The sequence below is a fragment of the Tasmannia lanceolata genome, unplaced genomic scaffold, assembly GCF_043159265.1.
Source record: "Tasmannia lanceolata isolate RefF3 unplaced genomic scaffold, GAP_Taslan_0.1 ptg000037l, whole genome shotgun sequence".
Lineage (NCBI taxonomy): Eukaryota > Viridiplantae > Streptophyta > Magnoliopsida > Canellales > Winteraceae > Tasmannia > Tasmannia lanceolata.
The window spans coordinates 21,247,493-21,271,617 of record NW_027518714.1 but is presented as its reverse complement, the minus strand read 5'-3'; the positions used below and the strand labels follow the sequence as shown (position 1 = coordinate 21,271,617).

The window sequence follows — 24,125 nt, the reverse complement described above, 5'->3', positions numbered from 1 at the left end:
AGTCAACTATTCCCAATCCCTTCCTCCATCAAGGCTTTTGGCTCGCAATAAAGCTAGGGTCCTGATCGAGCAACTAGGGACTCCCTCCTCATTCAAATTCAAAATAGGGAGTCTTCTGTAGTTTAAAATCTCAAAGCTGAAATCCAAGCAGTCAGTATTCCATATGGGAAGTTTCAAATATATCCAAAACGTTTCATTACCCTCGAGAGCCCGCATGGTTTGCAATGGTGCAGGGATATATTCGTCATTCTATTATAGTACAGTGGTATACTGTCAAAAAGTGTAGGGACTCCCTCGTCATTCATCTCCAAAAGAGGGAGTCTTTTTTTGTAACTCAAAGCGGAAATCCAGCCAGTGGGTTCGCCATATTCGAAATTCCAAATCTATCCAAGCCGATTGATACATACCTATTCTGCCATTCAAAACCCCAGAGCCGCTATTGCTTGCAATTCCTAGGAGGGATATCTTCGTCATTCTATTTATAGTGCAGTCGTATTTCTGTAAATTTACTAATTTCGGCTCCTCCAGCTTTAAATGCGGTTGCCGAGACGACCAACGGTGAACGAAGAGGCGTTGAGAGCCCAAAACAGAGAAGAAGGAAAAAAACAAATCCCTCGAACGATTCTTACTCAGTCTGATCCATGTTTCTAAAAACCTAGGGTTAGGGATTCTTCTCCCAGTCCCTCTCTATCTGTTCATAATTTCCGATTTAGCTATGGAGAATGCCGATTAGGGCACGTTAAATCTATTCACGAAGCTCGATCTGAAAGAGATTCGTGAGATGTTCCGATTCGAAGAAGAGAAGAAGTTGTGAAAACGACTCCTGATCCTCGCCCTTTGATTCTTCTCCGGTTCCCAAAATCCATGGCCGAAGCTCTGTCGATAATTTCGGCAGCTGTTCTTCGTAATCTCGCTGACAAGCTCTAAGAGAAGCGGAAGAATGCCGCCCTAGAGGTATGCACCTATCCTTATCTAGGGTTTGAAATGGCTCAGGGCGTTTAAATTGGCCATTTTCCGCCCTAGGGGTATGCACCTATCTTAATCTAGGGTTTGAAATGGCTTAGGTTGTTCAAATTGGCCATTTTCTGCCCTAGAGGTATGCACCTATCTTTATATAGGGTTTGAAATGGCTTAGAGCGTTCAAATTGGCCATTTTCTGCCCTAGAGTTATGCTCCTATCTTCATCTAGGCTTTGAAATGGCTTAGAGCGTTCAAATTGGCCTTTTTCTGCCCTAGAGGTATGCTCCTATCCTTAATCTAGGGTCTGAAATGGCTTAGGGCGTTCAAATTGGCCATTTTCTGCCCTAGAGGTATGCTCCTATCTTCATCTAGGGTCTGAAATGGCTTAGGGCGTTCAAAATGGCCATTTTCTGCCCTAGAGGTATGCGCCTATCTTTATCTGGGGTTTTAAATGGATTTAGGGCGTTCAAGTTGGCCTCAATCAACTTTTCAATTTGTTTTGTTATTTTGTAATGCAGCTTGCGGCAGCAGGAGATCATGACAAGATAACAGCGGTGATCAATCTCTTAACTACAGAGTTCACATACTCCCCCCTCGAGTGAATCATCGGAAGGTTTGCATTTCTTTTAGATTTCTCTCTCATCTTTTTACAATATATTAATTATTTGTTTTTGCTCGAGGCAGAGAAATTTACCACTTGAATGTTAATTTATTAATGAAAGTGTTTTCTGTTTATTATTTTTTGGTAGGGTGGTTTGATAGGGCTTGCTGCAGCAATGGTTGGTTTGACATCAGGAGCTGCTCAGCATCTTGAGGTAAGGAATTTGAGAAATGAATTATGTTTTTTAGTTTTCCACTTTTTAGTTTTTATTTGCCCTTAGTTTCGTAACTTAGAATTTAATGTAACACAGCTAAGTATAGCTGAAGATTCATTAGTTTCGCAACTTAGAATTTAACGTAACACAGCTAAGTATTGCTGAAGATCCATTAGTTTCGCAACTTAGAATGGCCCACGATCAAATTAGTACTTTTGACTCCATGGGATCTATGGGTTGCGTGCTGAAACCAGCTTTCTAGCGATCCCGTACTTTTCTTGGTCTGTAAAGTTCTACTAGCTAACACCATTCAAAAAGAAAAAAGTTCCACTCTCTAACTTCTAACTATGATGAATGTGCAGCTACTCTTGGTTCTTGGATGCTATAAATCGAGCCCATATCAGCTCATTGACGTTTTTCCAAATTTAAAACTAGAAGCATGTCATGTTGCTGAACTCTTTAGCCTTGTATTCTTAGCTACTCTTGGCTCAATATTATATTCTTTAACCCTAAAATCATCCATGAAACAATTAGACTGTTATTTGGAGGCCCAATAGATGACGTTTTGCATATTTTTTTCATACTTTTGTTTATGAATAGCTCAAGGCTTGCTTTCAAAAAAAAAAAAGAATAGCTCAAGGCTAGTAATCCTCGATATCTTCTCTTTTGTTATTATTTTTTTTGTAATTTTTTGCTTTGGTTTGGTTACATATTGGTTTTTTTCCCTTTCCATTTCAAACGCTGACCATTTTGTCTTCTTTTCGTGTGAGACAATTTTAAGGTACTTTTCTCTGTGTCAGTTTTTTTTTCCCTTAGCTTCTTTATTCTCCCCGGGGCCAAAATGTGGGATTTATTCTTGTTGGTAATCCATGATATGCCTTACGTGGTAAGGACTTCCATATCCAAAATCCCATTTTAAAATCAGAGAACAATATCTATCTAGTGATCTCTATGCTTCTAACAGCTCTTTCATTCCTATAGGCAACATCCATTGCCCGGTGCCTTGCCATGTAAATTGCATACAATAGGTCCTGCATCTCATACTAATCTGTCAGTTCTCATCTCTTGATGGTGGCCTTCCTGTGCAGGGTCTATATCTCTGTTCCTTCATGTTAAACCGCTTGCAACTCTATCCTTGTGTGTTGTGATTGGCTGCAAGTTCAAGCAGTTTAGGATCCACCTAGTTTTGTAGACATCTCTGGGGCATATTGTGTCTGAAAAGGGTTCTTGTCTATTCCCAATGTAGTGTCACAAATCAAAATACACCGGATATAATCTTCAAACTCACTCTATGCTAACTGCAGTGGATCAGCTCTAATCCACAACTGGCTTAAATAACCCCATGTGGAATAGCTTTTTGAGATGAATTTGAATGGCATACATTGTCCATGCCCTATTGAACTACCTGAAACTGGGGACACAACCCCCCCTGTCTTGTAGGTCTAAACACCTCACTCTAAGTGAGGAACATGGGTTGTACACTGGTTTCTTTCTCTTTCTCATTTTTCTTATTTTCCATGAAACTATTTCATATAATTGCTTAGAACTTGGATTCAGCTGGTTGTGCGTCAATAACTGAACTGATTATTAACTTCTCCGATTCACTTAAAAGAAAAAAAGGGGACTTTATCAATAAGATTTGTTGCCATAAAGAACAAAGAAAAAAGACAAAAAGGGGACGGTGTAAATTTTAGAACTGCTGATGCTTTGCTTGTGCATCTGAATTTCAGATTGGTTGGTTGGTCTTAGATGAACCTGTTGTTTTAATAAAATCCATCTGTTGTAAAAAAGTGTCCTAGATGAGTCTGAGTGGGGTCAATACATGAACTGCATGTGTGGGTAAATCTGACTTGATTGTGTGATCATGATTCGAGCATTTAGGATTTATAGTGTCCATATCGGTTGAAAACCATTTAAAATTGTTATTGCATGGATAAAGCCACAGTAGTATCCAGGCTTTTATGTCTAGGGTTCTAATTTCAATCTTCGCATGTAGTTTTTTTTATGCTAGATTATTATCTTCCTTTCTTTTCCTAGACATTCTTTAAATAATTTATTTCTTTTGGATGTAATCTCTCAACAAATCGTACCACCCGTGCTTAATTCATTTTCTGACCAAGATAGTAGGGTTCGCTATTATGCTTATGAAGCACTGTATAACATAGCAAAGGTAACAGTGAATCAACTGGATTTTATTTTATGCCTTTGATTTTCCTAGATGTTACTAGTGCCGTTTATTTAATATGTATGGGGCCTAACGTATACTTTACCTGTTGAGCAGGTTGTAAGAGGAGATTTCATTGTATTCTATCATCAGATATTTGATGCACTCTGTACGCTTTCAGCAGACTCAGATTCCAATGTTCAGAATACTGCTCATCTTCTAGACCGGCTTGTAAAGGTTTCCTGTTACCTTGATCTTTTGTTGACTCGTCTGTTGGGTTGTGTCAAATGTCAATCATCATATGAAAATATACATGCAAATTTTAATTGTTTTCAGATTTGATGCCAGGATATTGTGACTGAAAGTGATCAATTCAGGTACCTTTTCTTGCCTCGTTCAATCTTTTTTTAAGTTTAGATGTCAAAATTTTGTATACAAATTATAAAATTGGAAGATATGGTTGGTATGATTTATTTTTTCAGCATCGAAGAATTTATACCTCTGCTAAGGGAGCGCATGAATGTTCTTAATCCTTATGTCCGGCAATTTTTGGTGGGATGGATCACCGTATTGCATAGTGTTCCTGATATTGATATGCTTGGTTTTCTCCAGATTTTCTTGATTGTAAATATGCCCCAATTACAAATTACACCTACTTGGAGCTACATGGATTTTTGTTTTACTGAAAATACATTCTAGTTGACAGGGACTCACTTTCAGGTTTATTCAACATGCTAAGCGACTCCAGTCATGAAATACGACAACAGGCTGATTCTGCAGTTTCTGAATTTCTCCAAGAGATAAAGGATTCTCCAGTAAGTCTTTATTCTCTAGGCGTGAAAATGTTTTGGACTATTTTTTTTTTTTTTGAAATGGCACAATATATTAGATTAGAACGGAACCGAGATGGTCCAATTACAAAGAAGCGAATAAAAATAGAGGAAGCAAATAGAAAAACAATATATCTCAAGGCGGAAGATCGTCATGTTTTGGACTCTTTTTACGATGCTGTTTTTGCCCGTTTTCTTCTTCTTTTCCTGGAAGAATATTATCAAACATTCACATCTTTCCCTTGGAATTGCATGATGGATTTATATTTATTTTATAGTTTTGACAAGAAATTGCTGATAATAATTAGTATCTGTTTTGATCAAGTATTTTAAAAAATAGCAAATTTAAAAGTTTATAATGGTTCTTGTCTTTTAATCTTCTGACCAAAGTAGCGGTACTATGAAGTCTGTAGATTATGGTCGCATGGCAGAAATATTGGTACAGAGGGCTGCTTCTTCCACTGAATTGACCCTGCTGACAGCTATCACATGGGTAAGGATATAAGCTTATTGCAACAAGAATCATGAAGCTATTTCTCTCATATTTATGCCTGTTTCTTCAATCCATTCTCCAAGCTCATCAGTGTAAGTGACTTTCTCTTGGAAAAGGATGGGTGATCTCACTGGTTCTAGTGTTCTACTGCTAGTTATTGAATATCCATTGGATGTTGTATTTCAGACAGTAACCGAGTACAACTCATTTACTCTATTGTGCAGATAAATGAATTTGTAAAACTTGGGGGAGACCAGCTCGTTCCTTATTATGCTGACATTTTGTGAGCTATTTTACCCTGCATATCTGATAAAGAAGAGAAAATAAGAGTTGTAAGTTCTTTTTTCCTTTTCCCATACGTCCAACCACATGCACATAACCAATCAACCAAAAAAATAAAAAGTAAAAAAGAGGGTGGTAAATTGATTCCTAATTTGTTTATCTCAAATTGTAATCACAATACATGTAATTGCATGCTTTTTTTGGAGCATTGACCGTCCCGCACACTTTATCCTATTTATTTGCTTAGGTTGCCCGTAAAACCAATGAAGAGCTTCATGCAATTAGGGCTGACCCAGCTGAGGGATTTGATGTGGGAGCCATCCTCTCCATTGCAAGGTGTAGTTTTTGTCACCTGGAAAAACAGCTAGGTTTAAAGGGTACTGATGTCCCCAGAACTTAGTATACCTCTTGCGTGCTTCGAAAAGAGCAACAATAGGAAACTGTAAAAAAGAGGTTCCTTGTTTCATGTTATAATTAGGTGCATGAGACACTGTTCATCCTGGATGAATTAGCAACATTTATAATATGATTAGATGGTGATTATATAGTTGTTGTTTTTTTTTTTTGTCAGACAATTATCTAGTGAGATGGAAGCTACTCGAATTGAGGCTTTGCATTTGATTGCTACGCTTTTGGCAAGACATCGTACTGAGGTAATCATTTTTTTTTTTTCATACCATGTTAATGTATGCACATGTTGTAGCATACATATTGATCTTTCGTGTTAGTTTTCAGAATTAGTCTTTACTATTGTGTTCACTTCTGCTAATATCATTTTTGAGATTTTAGAGTTTATAATGGAACATTGGCAAATGTTTTGGTAGCTAAGAAAAATGTTGTTGCTACGCTTAAAAAAATGAAAAAAAAAGATTATTGCTGATGAGGTTGCTATTGAGGCTGGATGGGTTTGTATATGCTAGCTTTCCCTTTTGTGGGACACAACCCTTTCTTTGTGATGTTCCTTGATCTGTACGTCACTCTACTGATTCATGATTTTCTTTTTCAATTATTATTTTTTGAATGGTCAAGAGATTCATTAAGAAAAAAGACCGAGATGGTCAAGATACAAGAACGAATAGAAAATAGAAAATAAAGAACAATGAGGAGAAAAAATTATGGCAGTAAGAAGTCAAATTATTCAAAGGACGACAAAAACACTCCTTCCTTGTCTAACTTACCTGCCTCCCCATTAGCCGATTTCCTTATATGGTGAAAGGAGATATTTGAGGAACTTGTAATATCTTGATCGTATATGGTATATGGTATATGGTCACTTGATCGTGAACAATTCGGACTTTATGAACAATTCGAACTTCTTCAGATCGTATATGGTCATCCATCAATATACCACTTAAATTTTCTCAACTGCATGTGGTGACCTCTAGAGAGGGTATTTGCGCATGTGTTACCTTGTTGATCTTTTTCTTCTTGTAATTTGTATCTTGTGCATGGTTCAAATTATATTGATGTACGCTATATTATTCCATTGAAAAATGTATTGCATTTTCACAAAAAATGTTGCTCGAAAATTTCCTAAACACAGTCATTTGGCCAAAGCTCGACTATAAATTCATATTGAGCATTGGTTTTTGAAGAGAGTTCTTCATAATGACCACTAACTATTCTCTATGTTATTGTTGTAATTATTCCTTTCTAAATCTGCTACTGTTTTTTTTTTTATGTTGAATGTTTTAAAGGTTGTGCTTGTGCTTGTGCTTGGAACAGGTCATATCTTTCTTGGACGACATCTTTGGCACCCTTCTCAAAGCACTATCTGATCCTTCTGATGAGGTAATTCCTTTTCTTAAGTTTTCTTATTTTTTGATAGTTCCATCCATGGTTTTAAATCTCGGACGAAATTCGAAAGTGTGGGGACCAAAACCGAATTTTCCCGAAATTTCGGAATTTCGGTCCGAATTTTTTAGAAAATGTCATTTAAAAAATAAATAAAGAAATGTTACAAATTTTCGGCCGAAATTTTGGAAATTCGGTCCGAAATTTTGGATTTTCATGGGGTCCGAAATCAGTACCGAAACCGAAATTTAAAACCTTGGTTCCATCACAAACCCTTCTCAGTTTGTCTTTCATTTAATGTATTTTCTTAGCCCTAATAAGCATGATGCTTGCGACTGGCTTCAAAAAATTTGGTTTTCATTATCTAGAATGCTCAATATTACGTAGTTGTTGCCATGTTTTATTGTTTTATCATTTGCAATTTCTGGTAGAAATACTTAAATCTCACCATTCAAAAAAAAAAAAAAAAACTTAAATCTCAGTGAAGTCTGCCGTTGTTCTTTGTGAGCCTCTTTTATTTTTTGAAAATTCAAGATTGTCTAGTGCTCTGCCAGAAATAACTTCGGTTACTAAAGTGTTCCCTAACTTAACATGAAAAAGAAAATTCAAGATTGTCTAGTGATCGAATTTAAACTCTCCAATGAGGCGGAGGTCCAGCCTTTTAAGGCTGGTATAAGTTATGATTGTTGTGCCCATAAGTTGTTGATTGTAGAAGGTGCTTCTCATAACATGATTGTGGCCTTGCCCTGGAGATTCATAGATGCTCTCTATGAAGTGGCATAATGCATACGAAATGAACGTGTAGTTTTTCTTTTCCTTTTTTTTTTTTGTGAGGCAAAGAGTTATTTTATTAAGAACAAACAACTTATAAAAGGGGTAAAGATTGCCTTGTGAGAGGTTTTGTTACGAAGGAAATCACTATCTTGCTCAAATACTTCGTTTCACGAAGTCTAAGTTGAAGGGGTGGTCGATAAAGTTGTTCAGCTTGTCGTGTTACAAGTTACAAGAAAGATAAGATTCTTGAGAAAATCTGTCTTCTACATAAAAAGAACGGGATGCTCATATATGCGATTTTGAGTTGAGTGGCAGGGAGGCACCCTGATGATAAGAGCAAGTGGTGCTAACGTGCTAGGACTGAATGGTTGCAAGATGGGCATAAGAACACTACTTACTTTCAGAACATTGCCACTGCTAGAAGAAGAGCCACTTGAATCCAGGGCATGCTTAGGATCTTGATGTGCTAATCCAGCCTCTATTTATGGTGATGTTTTCTTCTATTAGTCTCTTTATTTGGCAGAGAGAGGCATTAAACCTAAGATGGAGGGGATTTTGTTCGAACTTTGATTTCTTGGATGATAGGAGTACTGAAAATATAGAGAAGCCATTCACCGTTGAGGAAGTCCAGAAGGCTATCTTGGTTGTCTCAAGGGGGGATCGGGCTCTTGGGCCAGATGGTTTCTGCTTGGCTTTCGTTCAGGTGCACGGAGGTGGCCAGTGTTGACGCTTGGCTTATTTCATGGAGTTCTCTACTGTGGATCATGTTTTGACAGGAGTATCGATGCTTCTGTCGTCATTGTTCCTGAGATTGTTGCTTGAGAGGGTTATATTCAAGCCGTGGAAGAAAAATCCTTGGCGATGCGGTGGAAATCGTGTAAAATCACAAAACTTTAGGGAAATGCATGTAAACAATGGAAATCTATGCTAAAACTGCAGGAAATGTTAGAATAAGCACAAATACACATCACACAAGCAAGACAACTATCAATAACAGTTTAACAAGATCAAACACCTAATTACATGCGTGGTTGTGCATGTCTGGAACCGTTAGAAAAATGTCAGAGGAAGTCACTCCATTCAAGAGAACGCCACTCCATTCATTAATTTCATGAAGTAGGAGTACAATATAATGGTGGAAATTTATAGGATTTTCTAACAAAAAAAAAAAAAAATAATTTTTTTGGAAAAAATCTTACTCCTTTAATCGGTATTTTGGGAAATAATAACTCACATAAAAAATTGGAAGCTAACATGCATATATTTAAAGTTTTTTTTTTTAAAATCTAGTTTTTCCTGTATTAAAGGATTTTTAACAAAAATAAGTAAAATAATTATTTTTTAAAACAAAAAATCGGGTCCCATCAATCAGTACATCAGGTAAGAACTCACATTATAATAAAATTAAAAGCTAACATGTTTATGTGATTAGTTTTTATTTGAAAAGATATTTTTTCCAAAGTTCAAAGCCATAAATCCATGAAAAATAAAAATCCATGCATTAATTCATATCCAAATGCCTGTAATCAACAAATAGTTAATAGATTTGTGTCATAAGTAACAAAACAAGAAAAAACATAAAATAAGTACTTTCCAAGCAAAAATGTGAAACCCAACCTTCTTTATCCACTTTGGTCGAAATTTCAACATTTCAATCGAAGTTCTGTAATCTAAATACTAAAGTGGTAGTGCTTCAGTCGACATGGCCGAAACATTACTAAAATCTACACATGTTAGCCCGAAATTTTTTGCCTTCGGATATAATGTCGCCTCGGATACAATGTAGCCTCGGATAGAAGGTCGCTTCGGATATTATGTCGCCTTCGGATGCAATGTCGCCCTTGAGACAATGTTGCCGCGGATATAAACTTGCCTCGGATACAATGTTGCCCTTAAGCTACAATGTTGCTTCGGATATAATGTCGCCTCGAATACATTGTAGCATCAGATACTATTTTGACTTCGGATACAAGGTCACTTCGGATATTATGTTGCCTTTACATATAATGTCGCCTTGGATACAATGTAGCATCAGATACTATTTTGCTTTCGGATACGTCGCTTCGGATACTATGTCTCATTTGGATACAATGTCGCCTTGGATACAATGTTGCCTCGGATATAATGTCGACTCGGATACAATGTAGCCTCACATACTATGTTGCCTTAGGCTACAATGTCGCTTCAGATACTATGTTGCCTTCGGATATAATGTCGCCTCGGATAAATGTAGCCTCGGGTACTATTTTGCTTTCGGATACAAGGTTGCTTCGGATACTATATCTCCTTTGGATAGAATGTCGCCTCGGATATAACGTTGCCTCGGATACTATGTTGCCTTTGGGTACAATGTTGCTTCGGATACTATGTTGCCTTGGGATATAATGTTGCCTCGTATACTATTTTGCTTTTGGATACAAGGTCGCTTCGGATACTGTTGCCTTCGGATATAATGTCGCCTCAGATACAATGTTGCCTTGAATATAAAGTCGCCTGGGATACCATGTAGCCTCGGATACAATGTCGCTTCGGATACTATGTTGCCTTCGGATATAATGTCGCGTCGGATACTATTTTGCTTTCGGATACATGGTCGCTTCAGATACTATGTTGCCTTCGGATATAATGTCGCCTCGGATATGATGTAGCATCAGATACTATTTTGCTTTCGGATACAAGGTCGCTTCAGATATTATGTCACCTTCGGATACAATGTCGCATCGGATACAATGTTGCCTCGGATATTAAGTCGCATCGAATACAATGTTGCCCTTCGGCTACAATGTCGCTTTGGGTACAATGTCGCCTTCGGTTACCATGTCGCCTCGGATACAATGTTGCCTAGAAATATAAAGTTGGCTCGGATACATTGTAGCCTCAGATACTATGTTGCCTTCGGCTACAATGTCACTTCAGTTACTATATTGCCTTCAGATATAATGTCGCCTCAGATACTATTTTGCTTTCGGATACAAGGTCGCTCAATCTGATGAATTGGATAGGGAAGACAAAGGAAAAGGAATCCTGATAGCAAATGATGAGGATGTGCCTCAGAACCCAGAATTGGTAGGTTTTAATAAGTTCCTAGCTATGGGCGATGTATTGGGGATGTCCTACCATGAGAATCTAGGAAAAAGACGAGAAATGTACTAATCCATTCAATCTCGAGGAGTGAATGAGACAGCAGGGACAATCACAGAGGCCGAGCCAATAACTGAATCGCAAAATTAATGGGGGCCACTCGAAAAGTACAGAGATACTCTCAGTAAAGGAAAATTTGTGTTCGAATTGTTGTATATGATTTTAGGTCAATTAAGCTCTGTTTAGATATGCGGATAGAAGTAGGAGGGAAGGAAATTAATTGCAGAAAGCTGGAAGATGCAAGTACGAAGCTCAATGATTTGTGTATGGTTTAATTTCAGTAGTCGCTTTTAACTGTTGGGGGAACCTGTACAGGGTTCTTGTTTAAGCTGATGGTTTCTCTTGGACCCATTAGTCTTGACTCGAGAAGTCTTTTGTCTAGACTCCTCCCCTGTACACTTTTGCCTTGCTATGTTGTCTCTTGAATGTCTTGAAGGCTGTAGGTTCTTAGAAATGCAGGTTGGCTTTGGTTAGAAAGACATAGACTAAGGTATTCAAGTAATCCCATTGAACTCGTTAAGAAAGGTTGCCAATGTCAGAAAGAGAGGAGGAGGTGTAGGGGGACAATATGTTGTTTTTATTTGCTGTACTTGCTATCTGGTTTTGGGTATGCCCATGCCAGTCCTATTTAATATTTTGTATTGCAGACTGGGACTCCTGGTCCTGAATGCTACCTTAATATTAATTAAAAGTCATTTAAAAATATATATATAAAGTTGCCTCAGATGCTCTGTTGCCTTCTGCTACAATGTAGCAACGGATACTATGTTGCCATAGGATATAATGTCGCCTCGGGTACTATTTCATTCGGATACAAGGTCGCTTCGGATACTATTTTGCCTTCGGATACAAGTCGCCTCGGATTCAATGTTGCCTTTATATAAAGTCGTCCGGATACTATGTTGCCTTCGGCTAAAATGTCGCTTCGGATACTATGTTGCCTTCGGATATAATGTCACCTCGGATACAATGATGCCTCAGATACAATGATGCCTTCGGAGATATTACCATACCTTCAGATATAATGTCGCCTAGGATAAAATGTAGCCTCAGATACTATTTTGGTTTCGGATACAATGTCGCCATTGAATACAATGTTGCCTCGGATATAAAGTCGCATAGGAAACGATGTAGCCTCGGGTACTATGCTGCCTCCGGGTACAATGTAGCTTCGGATACTATATTGCCTTCGGATATAATGTTGCCTCGGATACAATGTAGTCTTGTAACTATTTTGCTTTCAGATACAAGGTCGCTTCAGATACTAAGTCGCCTTCGGGTACAATGTCGCTTCGGATAAAATGTCGCCTTAGATATAAAGTCACCTCGGATACAATGTAGTCCTTCGACTACAATGTCGCTTCGGATACTATGTTGGCTTTGGATATAATGTCGCCTCGAAAACGATGTAGCTTCGGATACTATTTTGCTTTCGGATACTAGCTCGCTTCGGATACACTGTCGCCATCGCATCGGATACAATGTTGCCTTGGATATAAAGTCGCCTTTGATACAATGTAGCCTTGGTTACTATGTTGCCTTCGGCTACAATGTCGCTTCGGATATAATGTCGCCTTAGATACAATGTACCCTCGGATAATATTTTCTTTCGGATAGAAGGTCGCTTCAGAAGCAAGGTCGCCTTCGGATATACTGTCGCCTTTGATATAATGTTGCCTCGGATTTAAAGTTGTCTCGGATACAATGTAGCGTCAGACACTATGTTGCCTTTGGCTAAAATGTCGCTTCAGATTCTATGTTGCCTTTGGATATAATGTCCCCTCGGATACACTGTAGCCTCGGATACTATTTTGCTTTCGGATACAAGGTCCGTTCGAATACTATGTTGCCTTCAGGTACAAGGTCCGTTCGGCTATAATGTTGCTTCGAATACTATGTTACCTCTGGATATAATGTCGCCTTGGATACAATGTAGCCTCAGATACTAATTTGCTGTCGGATAGATGGTCGCTTCGGATACAATTTCAACATCGGAGACAATGTCGCCTCGGATACAATGTTGTTTCAGATATAAAGTTGCCTCGAATTCAATGTAGCCTCGGGTACTATGTTTCCATCGGCTACAATGTGGCTTCGGATACTATGTTGCCTTCAGATATAATGTCGCCTCGGATACAATGTTGCCTCGAATATAAAGTCGCCTCTGATATAAAGTTGCCTCGGATACAATGTAGCCTCGGATACTATATTGCCTTCGGCTAAAATTTCGCTTCGGATACCATGTTGGCTTCAGATATAATGTCGCCTCGGATACTATTTTGCTTTCGGATACAACGTCGCTTGGGATAGTATGTCCCCTTCGGATATAATGTCGCCTCAGACACAATGTTGCCTCAAATATAAAATCGCCTCGGATACTATGTCGCCTTAGGCTACAATGTCGCTTTGGGTACTATGTTGCCTTCGAATATAATGTCGCCTCAGATGCAATGTAGCCTTGGATACAATGTAGCTTCGAATACTATTTTGGTTTCGGATACAAGGTCGCGTCGGATACTATGTCACCCACGGGTACAATGTCGCCTCGGATACTATATTGCCATTGGATATAATGTCGCCTCGCATACAATGTGGCCTTGGATACAATTTCATTCGGATATAAGGCCGCCTTCGGATACAATGTCGCCTCTGATACAATGGTTCTTCGGATATAAAGTCGCCTCGGATACTATGTTGCCTTCGGTTACAATTTCGCTTCGGATATAATGTAGCCTTAGGATATAATGTCTCATCAGATACTATTTTTCCTTCAAATACAAGGTCGCTTCAGATACAATGTCGCCTCGGATAAAATGTTGCCTCAAATATTGCGTCACCTTGCATACAATGTTTCCCTTCGACTTCAATATTGCTTCGAATACTATGTTGCCTTCGGATATAATGTCGTCTCGGATACAATGTAGCCTCAGATATTATTTTGCGTTCGGATATAAATTCACTTCGGATACAATGTCGCCTCGGATACATTGTTGCCTCGGTTATAAAGTTGCCTCGGATACGATGTAGCTTCAGGTACTATACTGCCTCCTAGTATAATGTCGCTTCGGATACTCGGCTGCCTTCGGATATAATGTTGCCTCGGATATAATGTAGCCTCAGATACTATTTTGCTTTCGGATAGAATGTCGCTTTGGATACAATGTCACCATTGGAAACAATCTCTCCTCGGATACAATGTTGCTTCGGATATAAAGTCGCCTAGAATACAATGTAGCCTCAGGTACTATGTTGCCTTCAGCTATAATATCGTTTCGAGTAATATGTTGCCTTCGGATATAATGTCGCCTCGGATACAATGTAGCTTGAGATACTATTTTGCTTTCAGATAAAAGGTCGCTTCAGATACAATGTCGCCTCGGATACAATGTTGCCTCGGATATAAAGTCGCATCGAATACAATATAGCCTCGGGTACTATGTTGCCTTCGGCTACAGTGTCGCTTTAGATACTATGTTGCCTTTGGATATAATGTTGCATCGGATACAATGTTGCCTCGAATATAAAGTCGCGTCAAGTATAAAGTTGCCTCGGATACAATGTATCCTCGGATACTATGTTGCCTTCGGCTACAATGTAGCTTCGGATATAATGTCGCCTCAGACACAATGTTGCCCCGAATATAAAGTCGCCTCGGATACAATGTCACCTCGGATACAATGTTGCCTCGGATACTATGTTGCCTTCGGCTACAATGTTACTTTGGATACTATGTTGCCTTCGAATATAATGTCGCCTCAGATACAATGTAGCATCAGATACAATGTAGCCTCGGATTCTATTTTGCTTTCGGGTACAAGGTCGCTTCGGATACTATGTCGCCTACTGGTGCAATGTCGCTTCGAATACTATGTCGCCTACTGGTGCAATGTTGCATCGGATACTATGTTGCCTCAGATATTATGTTGCCTTCGGTTTCAATCTCGCATCTGATACTAGGTTGGCATCGGATAAAATGTCGCCTCGGGTACAATGTAGCCTCTGGTTTTATGCTCCCTCGGGGTGCAATGTAGCTTCGGATACTATGTTGCCTTCAGATATAATGTTGCCTCGGATACAATGTAGTCTCGTAACTATTTTGCTTTCGGATACATGGTCGCTTCGTATACTTTGTCGCCTTCGGATGCAATGTTGCGTCGGATATAAAGTCGTCTCGGATACAATGTAGCCCTTAGGCTACAATGTCGCTTTAGATACTGTGTTGCCTTCGGATATAATGTTGCTCGGATACGATGTAACCTCGGATACTATTTTGCTTTCGGATACTAGTTCGCTTCGGATACTCTGTCGCCGTCGCATATAATGCGCATCGGATACAATCTTGCCTCGGATATGAATTCGCCTCTGGTACAATGTAGCCTCAGTTACTATGTTGCCTTCAGCTACAATGTCGCTTCGGATATAATGTCGCCTTAGATACAATATAGCCTGGGATGCTATTTTCTTTCCGATAGGTCGCTTTGGATATAATGTCGCCTTGGATATAATGTTGCCTCGGTTATAAAGTCATCTCGGATACAATGTAGCCTTGGATACTGTGTTGCCTTTTACTACAATGTCGCTTCGAATACTATGCTGCCTTAGGATATAATGTTCCCTAGGATACGATGTAGCCTCGAATACTATTTTGCTTTTGGATACTATGTCGCCTCGGATAAAATGTTGCCTCGGATATAAAGTCACCTCGGATATAATGTTTCCCTTCGGCTATAATGTCGCATCGGTTACTATGTTGCTTTCAGATGTAATGTCGCCTCGGATACAATATAGCCTCAGATACTATTTTCTTTCGGATACAAGGTCGCTTCGGTTACTATGTCGCCTTCGGATATAATGTCGCCTCGGGTACTATGTTACCTTCGGCTACGATGTCGCTTCGGATACTATATTGCCTTTGGATATCATGTCGATTCGGATACAATCTCGTCTCGAATATAAAGTCGTCTCGGATATAAAGTCGCCTTGGGTACAATGTAGCCTTGGATTCTATGTTGACTTCGGCTACAATGTCGCTTCGGATACTATGTTAGTTTGGATATAATGTCGCCTCCGATACAATGCAGCCTCGGATACTATTTTGCTTTCGGATACAAGGTCGCTACGGATACTATGTCGCCTCAAATACATTGTTGCCTCGGATACTATGTTTGCCTTTGGGTACAACGTCGCTTCAGATATGTTGCCACAGATACAATGTAGCCTTGGATACTATTTCTTTCGGATACAAAGTCGCTTTGGATACTATGTCACCTATGGACACAGTGTAGCCTCGGCTACAATGTTGCCTTGGATACTATGTTTCCTTCGGCTACGATGTCGTATCGGATACTATGTTGCCATCAGTTATAATGTCGCCTCGGATACAATGTAACCTTGGATACTATTTCATTCGGATACAAGGTCGCTTCAGATACTATTTCGCCTTTGGATATAATGTTGCCTCTATTTAAAGTCGCCTCAGATACTATGTTGCCTTGGGCTACAATGTTGCTTCGAATACAATGTTGCCTTCGGATATAATGTCGCCTCGGATACAATGATGCATCGGTTATAATGATGCCTTCGGATAGGTCTCTTCGGATACTATGTCGCGTTCGGATACAATCTCGCCTTGGATAAAATGTTGCCTCGGTACAATGTTGCCTTTCGGCTACAATGTCGCTTCAGATACTACCTTGCCATCGGATATAATGTCGCTTCTGATACTATTTCATTCGGATACAAGGTCGCTTCAGATACTATTTCGCCTTCGGATACATTGTCGCCTGGGATACAAAGTCGTTTCGGATATAAAGTCGCATCGGATACAATGTAGCCTCGGATTCTATGTTGCCTTCGGCTACAATCTCGCTTCGGATACTATGTTGCCTTCAGATACAATGTCGCATTCGGATAAAATGTTGCCTCGAATATAAAGTCACATCGGATACAATATAGCCCTTCGGTTACAATGTCGCTTCAGATACTACATTGCCTTCAGATATAACGTCGCCTCGTATACAACGTAGCGTCAAATACTATTTTGCTTTCGGATACAAATTCGCTTCGGATACAATATCGCCTCGGATATAAAGTCGCCTCGGGTACAATGTAGCCTCTGGTACTATGCGTCCTCTGGGTACAATGTCGCTTAGGATACTATGTTGCCTTTGGATCTAATGTTGCCTCGGATACAATGTAGTCTCGTAACTATTTGGCATTCGTATACAAGGTCGCTTCGGATACTTTGTCACCTTCGGATACAATGTCGCCTCGGATACAATGTTGCCTTAGATATAAAGTCGCCTCGGATACAATGTAGCCCTTAGGCTACAATTTAGCTTCGGATACTATGCTGCCTTCAGATAATATTTTGCTGTCGAATACTAGTTCGCTTCGGATACTATATTGCTTTCGGATACTAGTTCGCTTCGGATACTCTGTTGCCGTCGCATACAATGTCGCATTAGATACAATTGCCTCGGATATGAAGTTGCCTCTGATATAATGTAGCCTCGGTTACTATGTTGCCTTCAGCTACAACGTGGCTTTGGATACAATGCGGTACTATGTTGCCTTCAGTTACAACGTCGCTTTGGATACTATGTTGCCTTCGGATATAATGTCACCTTTGACACAATATAGCCTCGGATGCTATTTTGCTTCCGATAAAAGGTCACTTCGGATACAATGTTGCCTTTGATATAATGTTGCCTCGGTTATAAAGTCACCTCAGATACAATGTAGCCTCGGATACTATGTTGCCTTCGGCTACAATGTTGCTTCGGATACTATGTTGCCTTCGGATATTATGTTCCCTCTGATATAATATAGCCTCGGATACTATTTTGCTTTCGGATACAAGGTTGGTTCGGATACTATTTCGCCTTCGGATTGATTGTCGCTTAGGATAAAATGTTGGCTCGGATACAAAGTCGCCTCGGATACAATGTTGCCCTTCGGCTATAATGTCGCATTGGATACTATGTTGCCTTCGGATATAATGTCGCCTCGGATACAATGTAGCTTCAGATACTATTTTCTTTCAGATACAAGGTCGCATCGGTTACTATGTCGCCTCGAATACAATGTTGCCTCAGATATAAAATCGCCTCGAATACTTTGTAGCCTCGGGTACTATGTTGCCTTCGACTCGAATGTCACTTCAGATACTATGTCGCCTTAGGATATCTCCGATACAATGTTGCCTGGAATATAAAGTCGCCTTGGATACATTATTGCCTCGGATACTATGTTGACTTTGGCTACAATGTCGCTTCGGATACTGGCATCGGATATGATGTCGCCTCCGATACAATTTAGCCTTGGATACTAGTTTGCTTTCGGATGCAAGGTCGCTACGGATATTATGTTGCCTTCGTATACAATGTTACCTCAGGTACATTGTTGCCTCGGATACAATGTTGCCTCTGATACTATGCCTTCTGGTACGTCGCTTCGGATATAATGTTGTCACAGATACAATGTAGCCTCAGATACTATTTTGCCTCGGATACACTGTTGCGTCGGAGACAATGTAGCCTTTGGCTACAATGTCGCGTCGGGTACTATGTTGCCATCGGATATAATGTCGTATTGGATACAATGTGGCCTCGAATACTATTTCTTTCGGATGCAAAGTCGCTTCGGATACTATGTCACCTACGGACACTATCGCCCCGGCTACAATGTTGCCTCGTATATGAAGTTGCCTCGGATACTATGTTGCCTTCGGTTATCATGTCGCATCGGATACTATGTTGCCATCAGATATAATGTCGCCTTGGATACAATGTAGCCTCGGATACTATTTCTGTCGGATACAAAGTCGCTCCGGATACTATGTCACATCGGATACAATGTTGACTCAGATTTAAAGTCGCCTCTGATACAATGTAGCCTTGGTTACTATGTTGCCTTCAGCTACAATGTCGCTTCGGATAATATCTTGCCTCAGATACAATGTCGCCGCAGATACTATTTTCTTTCGGATAGGTCACTTTCGAAAATAAGGTCGCTTTTGATATGATGTTGCCTCGGATATAAAGTTCCCTCGGATACAATGTAGCGTTGGATACTTTGTTGCCTTCTGCTACAATGTCACTTCGAATTCTATGTTGCCTTCCGATATAATGTACCCTCGGCTACAATGTAGCCTCTGATACTATTTTGCTTTCGGATACTATGTCGCCTTCGGATACAATGTTGCGTTGGATAAAATGTTGCATCGCATATAAAGTCGGCTTGGATACAATGTTCCCCTTAGGCTATAATGTCGCTTCGAATACTATGTTGCCTTCGGATATAATGTCGCCTCGGATACAATGTAGCCTCATATTATTTTGCTTTCGGATAGATGGTCGTTTCGGATACATTGTCGCCATCGGATACAATGTCGCCCCGGATACAATGTTGCTTCTTATATAAAGTTGCCTCGAATACAATGTAGCCTCGGGTACTATGTTCCCACTGGCTACAATGTCGCTTCGTATACTATGTTGCCTTCGGATATAATGTCGCCTCGGATACAATGTTGCCTAGAATATAAAGTCGCCTCAGATATAGAGTCACATCGGATACAATGTAGCCCAGGATACTATGTTGCCTTCAGCTAAAATTTCGCTTCGGATACCATGTTGGCTTTTGGATATAATGTCTCTTCGGATGCAATTTAGCGTTGGATACTATTTTGCTTTCGGATACAACGTCGCTTCGGATAGTATGTCGCCTTAGACACAATGTTGCCTCGGATATAATGTCGCCACGGATACAATGTTTTCTCGGATATTATGTTGCCTTCGGCTACAATGTCGCTTTAGATACTATGCTGCCTTCGGATATAATGTCGCCTCAGATGCAATGTAGCCTTGGATACAATGTAGCCTCGCTTTGGATACTTTGCTGCTTTCGGATATTATGTTGCCTTCGGCTACAATGTCGCTTTGGATACTATGCTGTCTTCGGATATAATGTCGCCTCAGATGCCATGTAGCCTTGGATACAATGTAGCCTCGAATACTATTTTGGTTTCGGATACAAGGTCGCTTCGGATACTATGTCACCCACGGGTACAATGTCGCCTCGGATACTATGTCACCCACGGGTACAATGTCGCCTCGGATACTATGTTGCCTTCGGCTTCAATGTCGCATCGGATACTATGTTGCCATCGGATATAATGTCGCCTCAGATACTATTTCATTTCGATATAAGGTCGCCTTCGGATACAATGTCGCCTCGGATAAAATGGTTCTTTAGATATAAAGTCGCCTCGGATACTATGTTGCCTTCGGTTACAATTTCGCCTACGGATACTATGTTGCCTTCAGCTAAAATTTCTCTTCGGATACCATGCTGACTTCGGATATAATGTCACTTCGGATGCAATGTAGCGTCAGATACTATGTTGCCTTCGGATATAATGTTGCCTCGGATACAATCTATCCTCCGATACTATATTTTCTTCGGATGGAAGGCCGCTTCGGATACAATTTTGTCTCGTATAAAATCTTGCCTCTAATATAATGTCACGTTCGATACGATATTGCCCTTCTGCTACAATGCAGCTTTGGGTACTATGTTGCCTTCGGATATAATGTCATCTCAGATATAATGTAGCCTCAAATACTATTTTTCTTTCGGATACAAATTCGCTTCGGATACAATGTCGCCATTGGATACAATGTCGCCTCGGATACATTGCTGCCTCGGTTATAAAGTCGCCTCAGGTACTATGCTCCCTCTGGGTACAATGTCGCTTCGGGTATAATGTCTCCTCAGATACAATGTATCCTCCAATTCTATTTTTCTTTTAGTTACAAGGTAGCTTAAGATACTATGTCATCGTCGGATACAATGTCACCTCGGATACAATGTTGCCTCGAATATAAAGTCACCTCATATACAATGTAGCCTCGGATGCTATGTTTCTTTCAGCTGCATTGTTGCTTCAGATACTATGTTGTCTTCGGATATAATGTCCCCTCGGATACAATGTAGTTTCGGATACAAAGTCGCTTCGGATACTATGTCGCCTCGGATACATTGTTGCCTCGGATATAAAGTCGCCACGAATACAATATAGCCTTGGATACTATATTTCCTTAGGCTATAATGTCGCTTCGGATACTGTGTTGCCTTCGAATATAATGTCGCCTCGGATACACTGTTGGCTCGGATGCAATGTAGCCTCGGATACTATGTTGCCTTCAGCTACAATGTCGCATCGGATGCTATGTTGTCATCGGCGATAATGCCGCCTCGGATAAAATGTAGCCTCGGATAAATGGTCTCTTCGGATACTATGTCGCTTCGGCTACAATGTTGCCTCGGATATAAAGTTTCCTCGGATGCAATTTAGTCTCGGATACTATGTTGCCTTCGGCTACAATGTCGCCTCGGATACTATGTTGCCATCGGATATAATGTCGCCTCGGATACTATTTCATTCGGATACAAGGTTGCCACCGGATATAAGGTAGCCTCGGATACTATGTTGCTTTCGGCTACAATGTCTACATTGTCGCCTTGCGTACAATGTTGCCTCGGATACTATTTTGCCTTCGGATACAAGGTCGCTTCGGATACAATGTCCCCTTCGATAAAATGTTGACTCGAATATAAAGTCACCTCGGATACAATATTGTCCTTCTATTACAATGTCGCTTCAGATACTAGTTCGCTTCGGATACTCTGTCGCCGTCGCATACAATGCGGATCGGATACAATGTTGCCTCAGATATGAATTCACCTCTGATACAATGTAGCCTCGGATACTATGTTGCCTTCGGCTACTATGTCGCTTCGGATACTATGTTGCCATCGGCTACATTGTCGCCTTGGGTACAATGTTGCCTCAGATATATGGTCGCCTCGGATACAATTTTGCTTTTGGACTCTAGTTCGCTTCGGATACTCTGTCGCCGTCGCATTTAATGTCGCATCGGATACAATGTAGCCTCGAATATGAAGTTGCCTCTGATATAATGTAACCTCGGTTACTATGTTGCCTTCAGCTACAACGTCGCTTTGGATACTATGTTGCCTTAGGATATAATGTCACCTAAGATATAATATAGCCTCGGATGCTATTTTCTTTCCGATAGAAGGTCGCTTCGGATACAATGTCGCCTTTGATATAATGTTGCCTCGGTTATAAAGTCGCCATGATACAATGTAGCCTCGAATACTATGTGGCGTTCGGCTACAATGTCGCTTCGGATACTATGTTGCCTTCGGATATAATATTCCCTTGGATACAATGTAGCCTCGGATACTATTTTGGTTTCGGATACAAGGTTGGTTTGGATATTATGTCGCGTTCGGATACAATGTCACGTCGGATAAAATGTTCGCTCGGATATAAAGTTGCCTAGGATTCATTGTTAACTTCGGATATAATGTCGCCTCGGATGCAATGTAGCTTCAGATACTATTTTCTTTTGGATACAAGGTCGCTTCGGTTACTGTGTTGCCTTGGTACAATGTTGCCTCGGATATAAAGTCGCCTCAAATACTTTGTAGCCTCGCGTACAATGTTGCCTTATGTTATAATGTCGCCTCCGATAATGTCGCCTCGAATATAAAGTCGCCTCGGATATAAAGTTGCCTCGGATACTATGTTGACTTCGGCTACAATGTCGCTTCGGATACTGGCATCGGATATAATGTCGCCTCCGATACAATTTAGCCTCGGATACTAGTTTGCTTTCGGATACAAGGTCGCTACGAATACTATGTCGCCTTCGGATACAATGTTACGTCAGATACATTGTTGCCTCGGATATAAAGTCGTCTCGGATACAATGTTGCCTCGGATACTATGCCTTCGGGTACAACGTCGCTTCGGATATAATGTTGCCACAGATATAATGTAGCCTTGGATACTATTTTGCCTCATATACACTGTTGCGTCGGATACAATGTAGCCTCGGATACTATGTTGCCTTCGGCTACAATGTCGCATCGGATTCTATGTTGCCATCAGATATAATGTCGTCTCAGATACAATGTGGCCTCGAATACTATTTCTTTCGGATGCAAACTTGCTTCGGATACTATGTCACCTACGGACACAATATCGCCCCGGCTACAACGTTCCCTCGTATACTATGTTGCCTTCGGTTATAATGTCGCATCGAATACTATGTTGCAATCGGATATAATGTCGCCTCGGATACTATTTCTATTGGATACAAAGTCGCTTCCGATACTATGTCACCTACGGACACAATGTCGCCTCGGCTACAATGTTGCCTCATATTCTATGTTGCCTTCGGCTACAATGTCGCATTGGATACTATGTTGCCATCGGATACAATGTAGCCTCGGATACTATTTCATTCGAATACTATTTCGCCTTCGGATACATGTCACCTCGGATACAATGTTGCATTTATATAAAGTCGTCCGGATACTATGTTGCCTTCGCCTAAAATGTCGCTTCGGATACTATGTTGCCTTCAGATATAATGTCGCCACGGATACAATGATGCCTTTGGATATAATGTCGCCTTAGATACAATATAGCCTCACATACTATTTTGGTTTCGGATACAAATTCGCTTCGGATACATTGTCTCCATTGGATACAATGTCGCCTTGGATACAATGTTGCCTCGGATATAAAGTCGCCTCAGAAACAATGTAGCCTCGGGTACAATGTGGCTTCGGATACTATATTGCCTTTGAAATTAATGTTGCCTCGGATACAATGTAGTCTCGTAACTATTTTGCTTTTGGATAGAAGGTCGCTTCGGATACTAAGTGGCCTTCGGGTACAATGTCGCCTCGAATAATGTCGCCTCGAAAATGATGTAGCCTCGGATACTATTTTGCTTTCGGATACTAGTTCACTTCGGATACTTTGTCGCCTT

At 40.3% G+C, this 24,125-nt stretch overlaps 1 protein-coding gene across 8 annotated transcripts in view; it reads left to right on the top strand.

Annotated features, from left to right (window-relative positions):
- The first annotated feature begins 521 nt into the window (after positions 1-521).
- LOC143862387 (protein VAC14 homolog) overlaps positions 522-24,125 on the top strand; it is a 56,387-nt gene continuing 32,783 nt past the window's right edge. Inside the window, exons 1-12 of one of the 8 annotated variants that reach the window (XR_013240282.1) lie at positions 522-954; positions 1,479-1,573; positions 1,710-1,775; positions 4,057-4,176; positions 4,276-4,316; positions 4,422-4,491; positions 4,660-4,754; positions 5,176-5,262; positions 5,487-5,594; positions 5,792-5,880; positions 6,116-6,197; positions 7,270-7,961. Coding sequence is in view for 5 of the 8 variants with exons in the window: in XM_077373424.1 (XP_077229539.1) it covers positions 1,737-1,775; positions 4,057-4,176; positions 4,288-4,316; positions 4,422-4,563; positions 4,660-4,677 (348 nt within the window). In the remaining 3 variants the exon portion in view is untranslated. The other 7 variants (XM_077373424.1, XM_077373423.1, XM_077373428.1 and 4 more) reach the window with 7 other exon arrangements.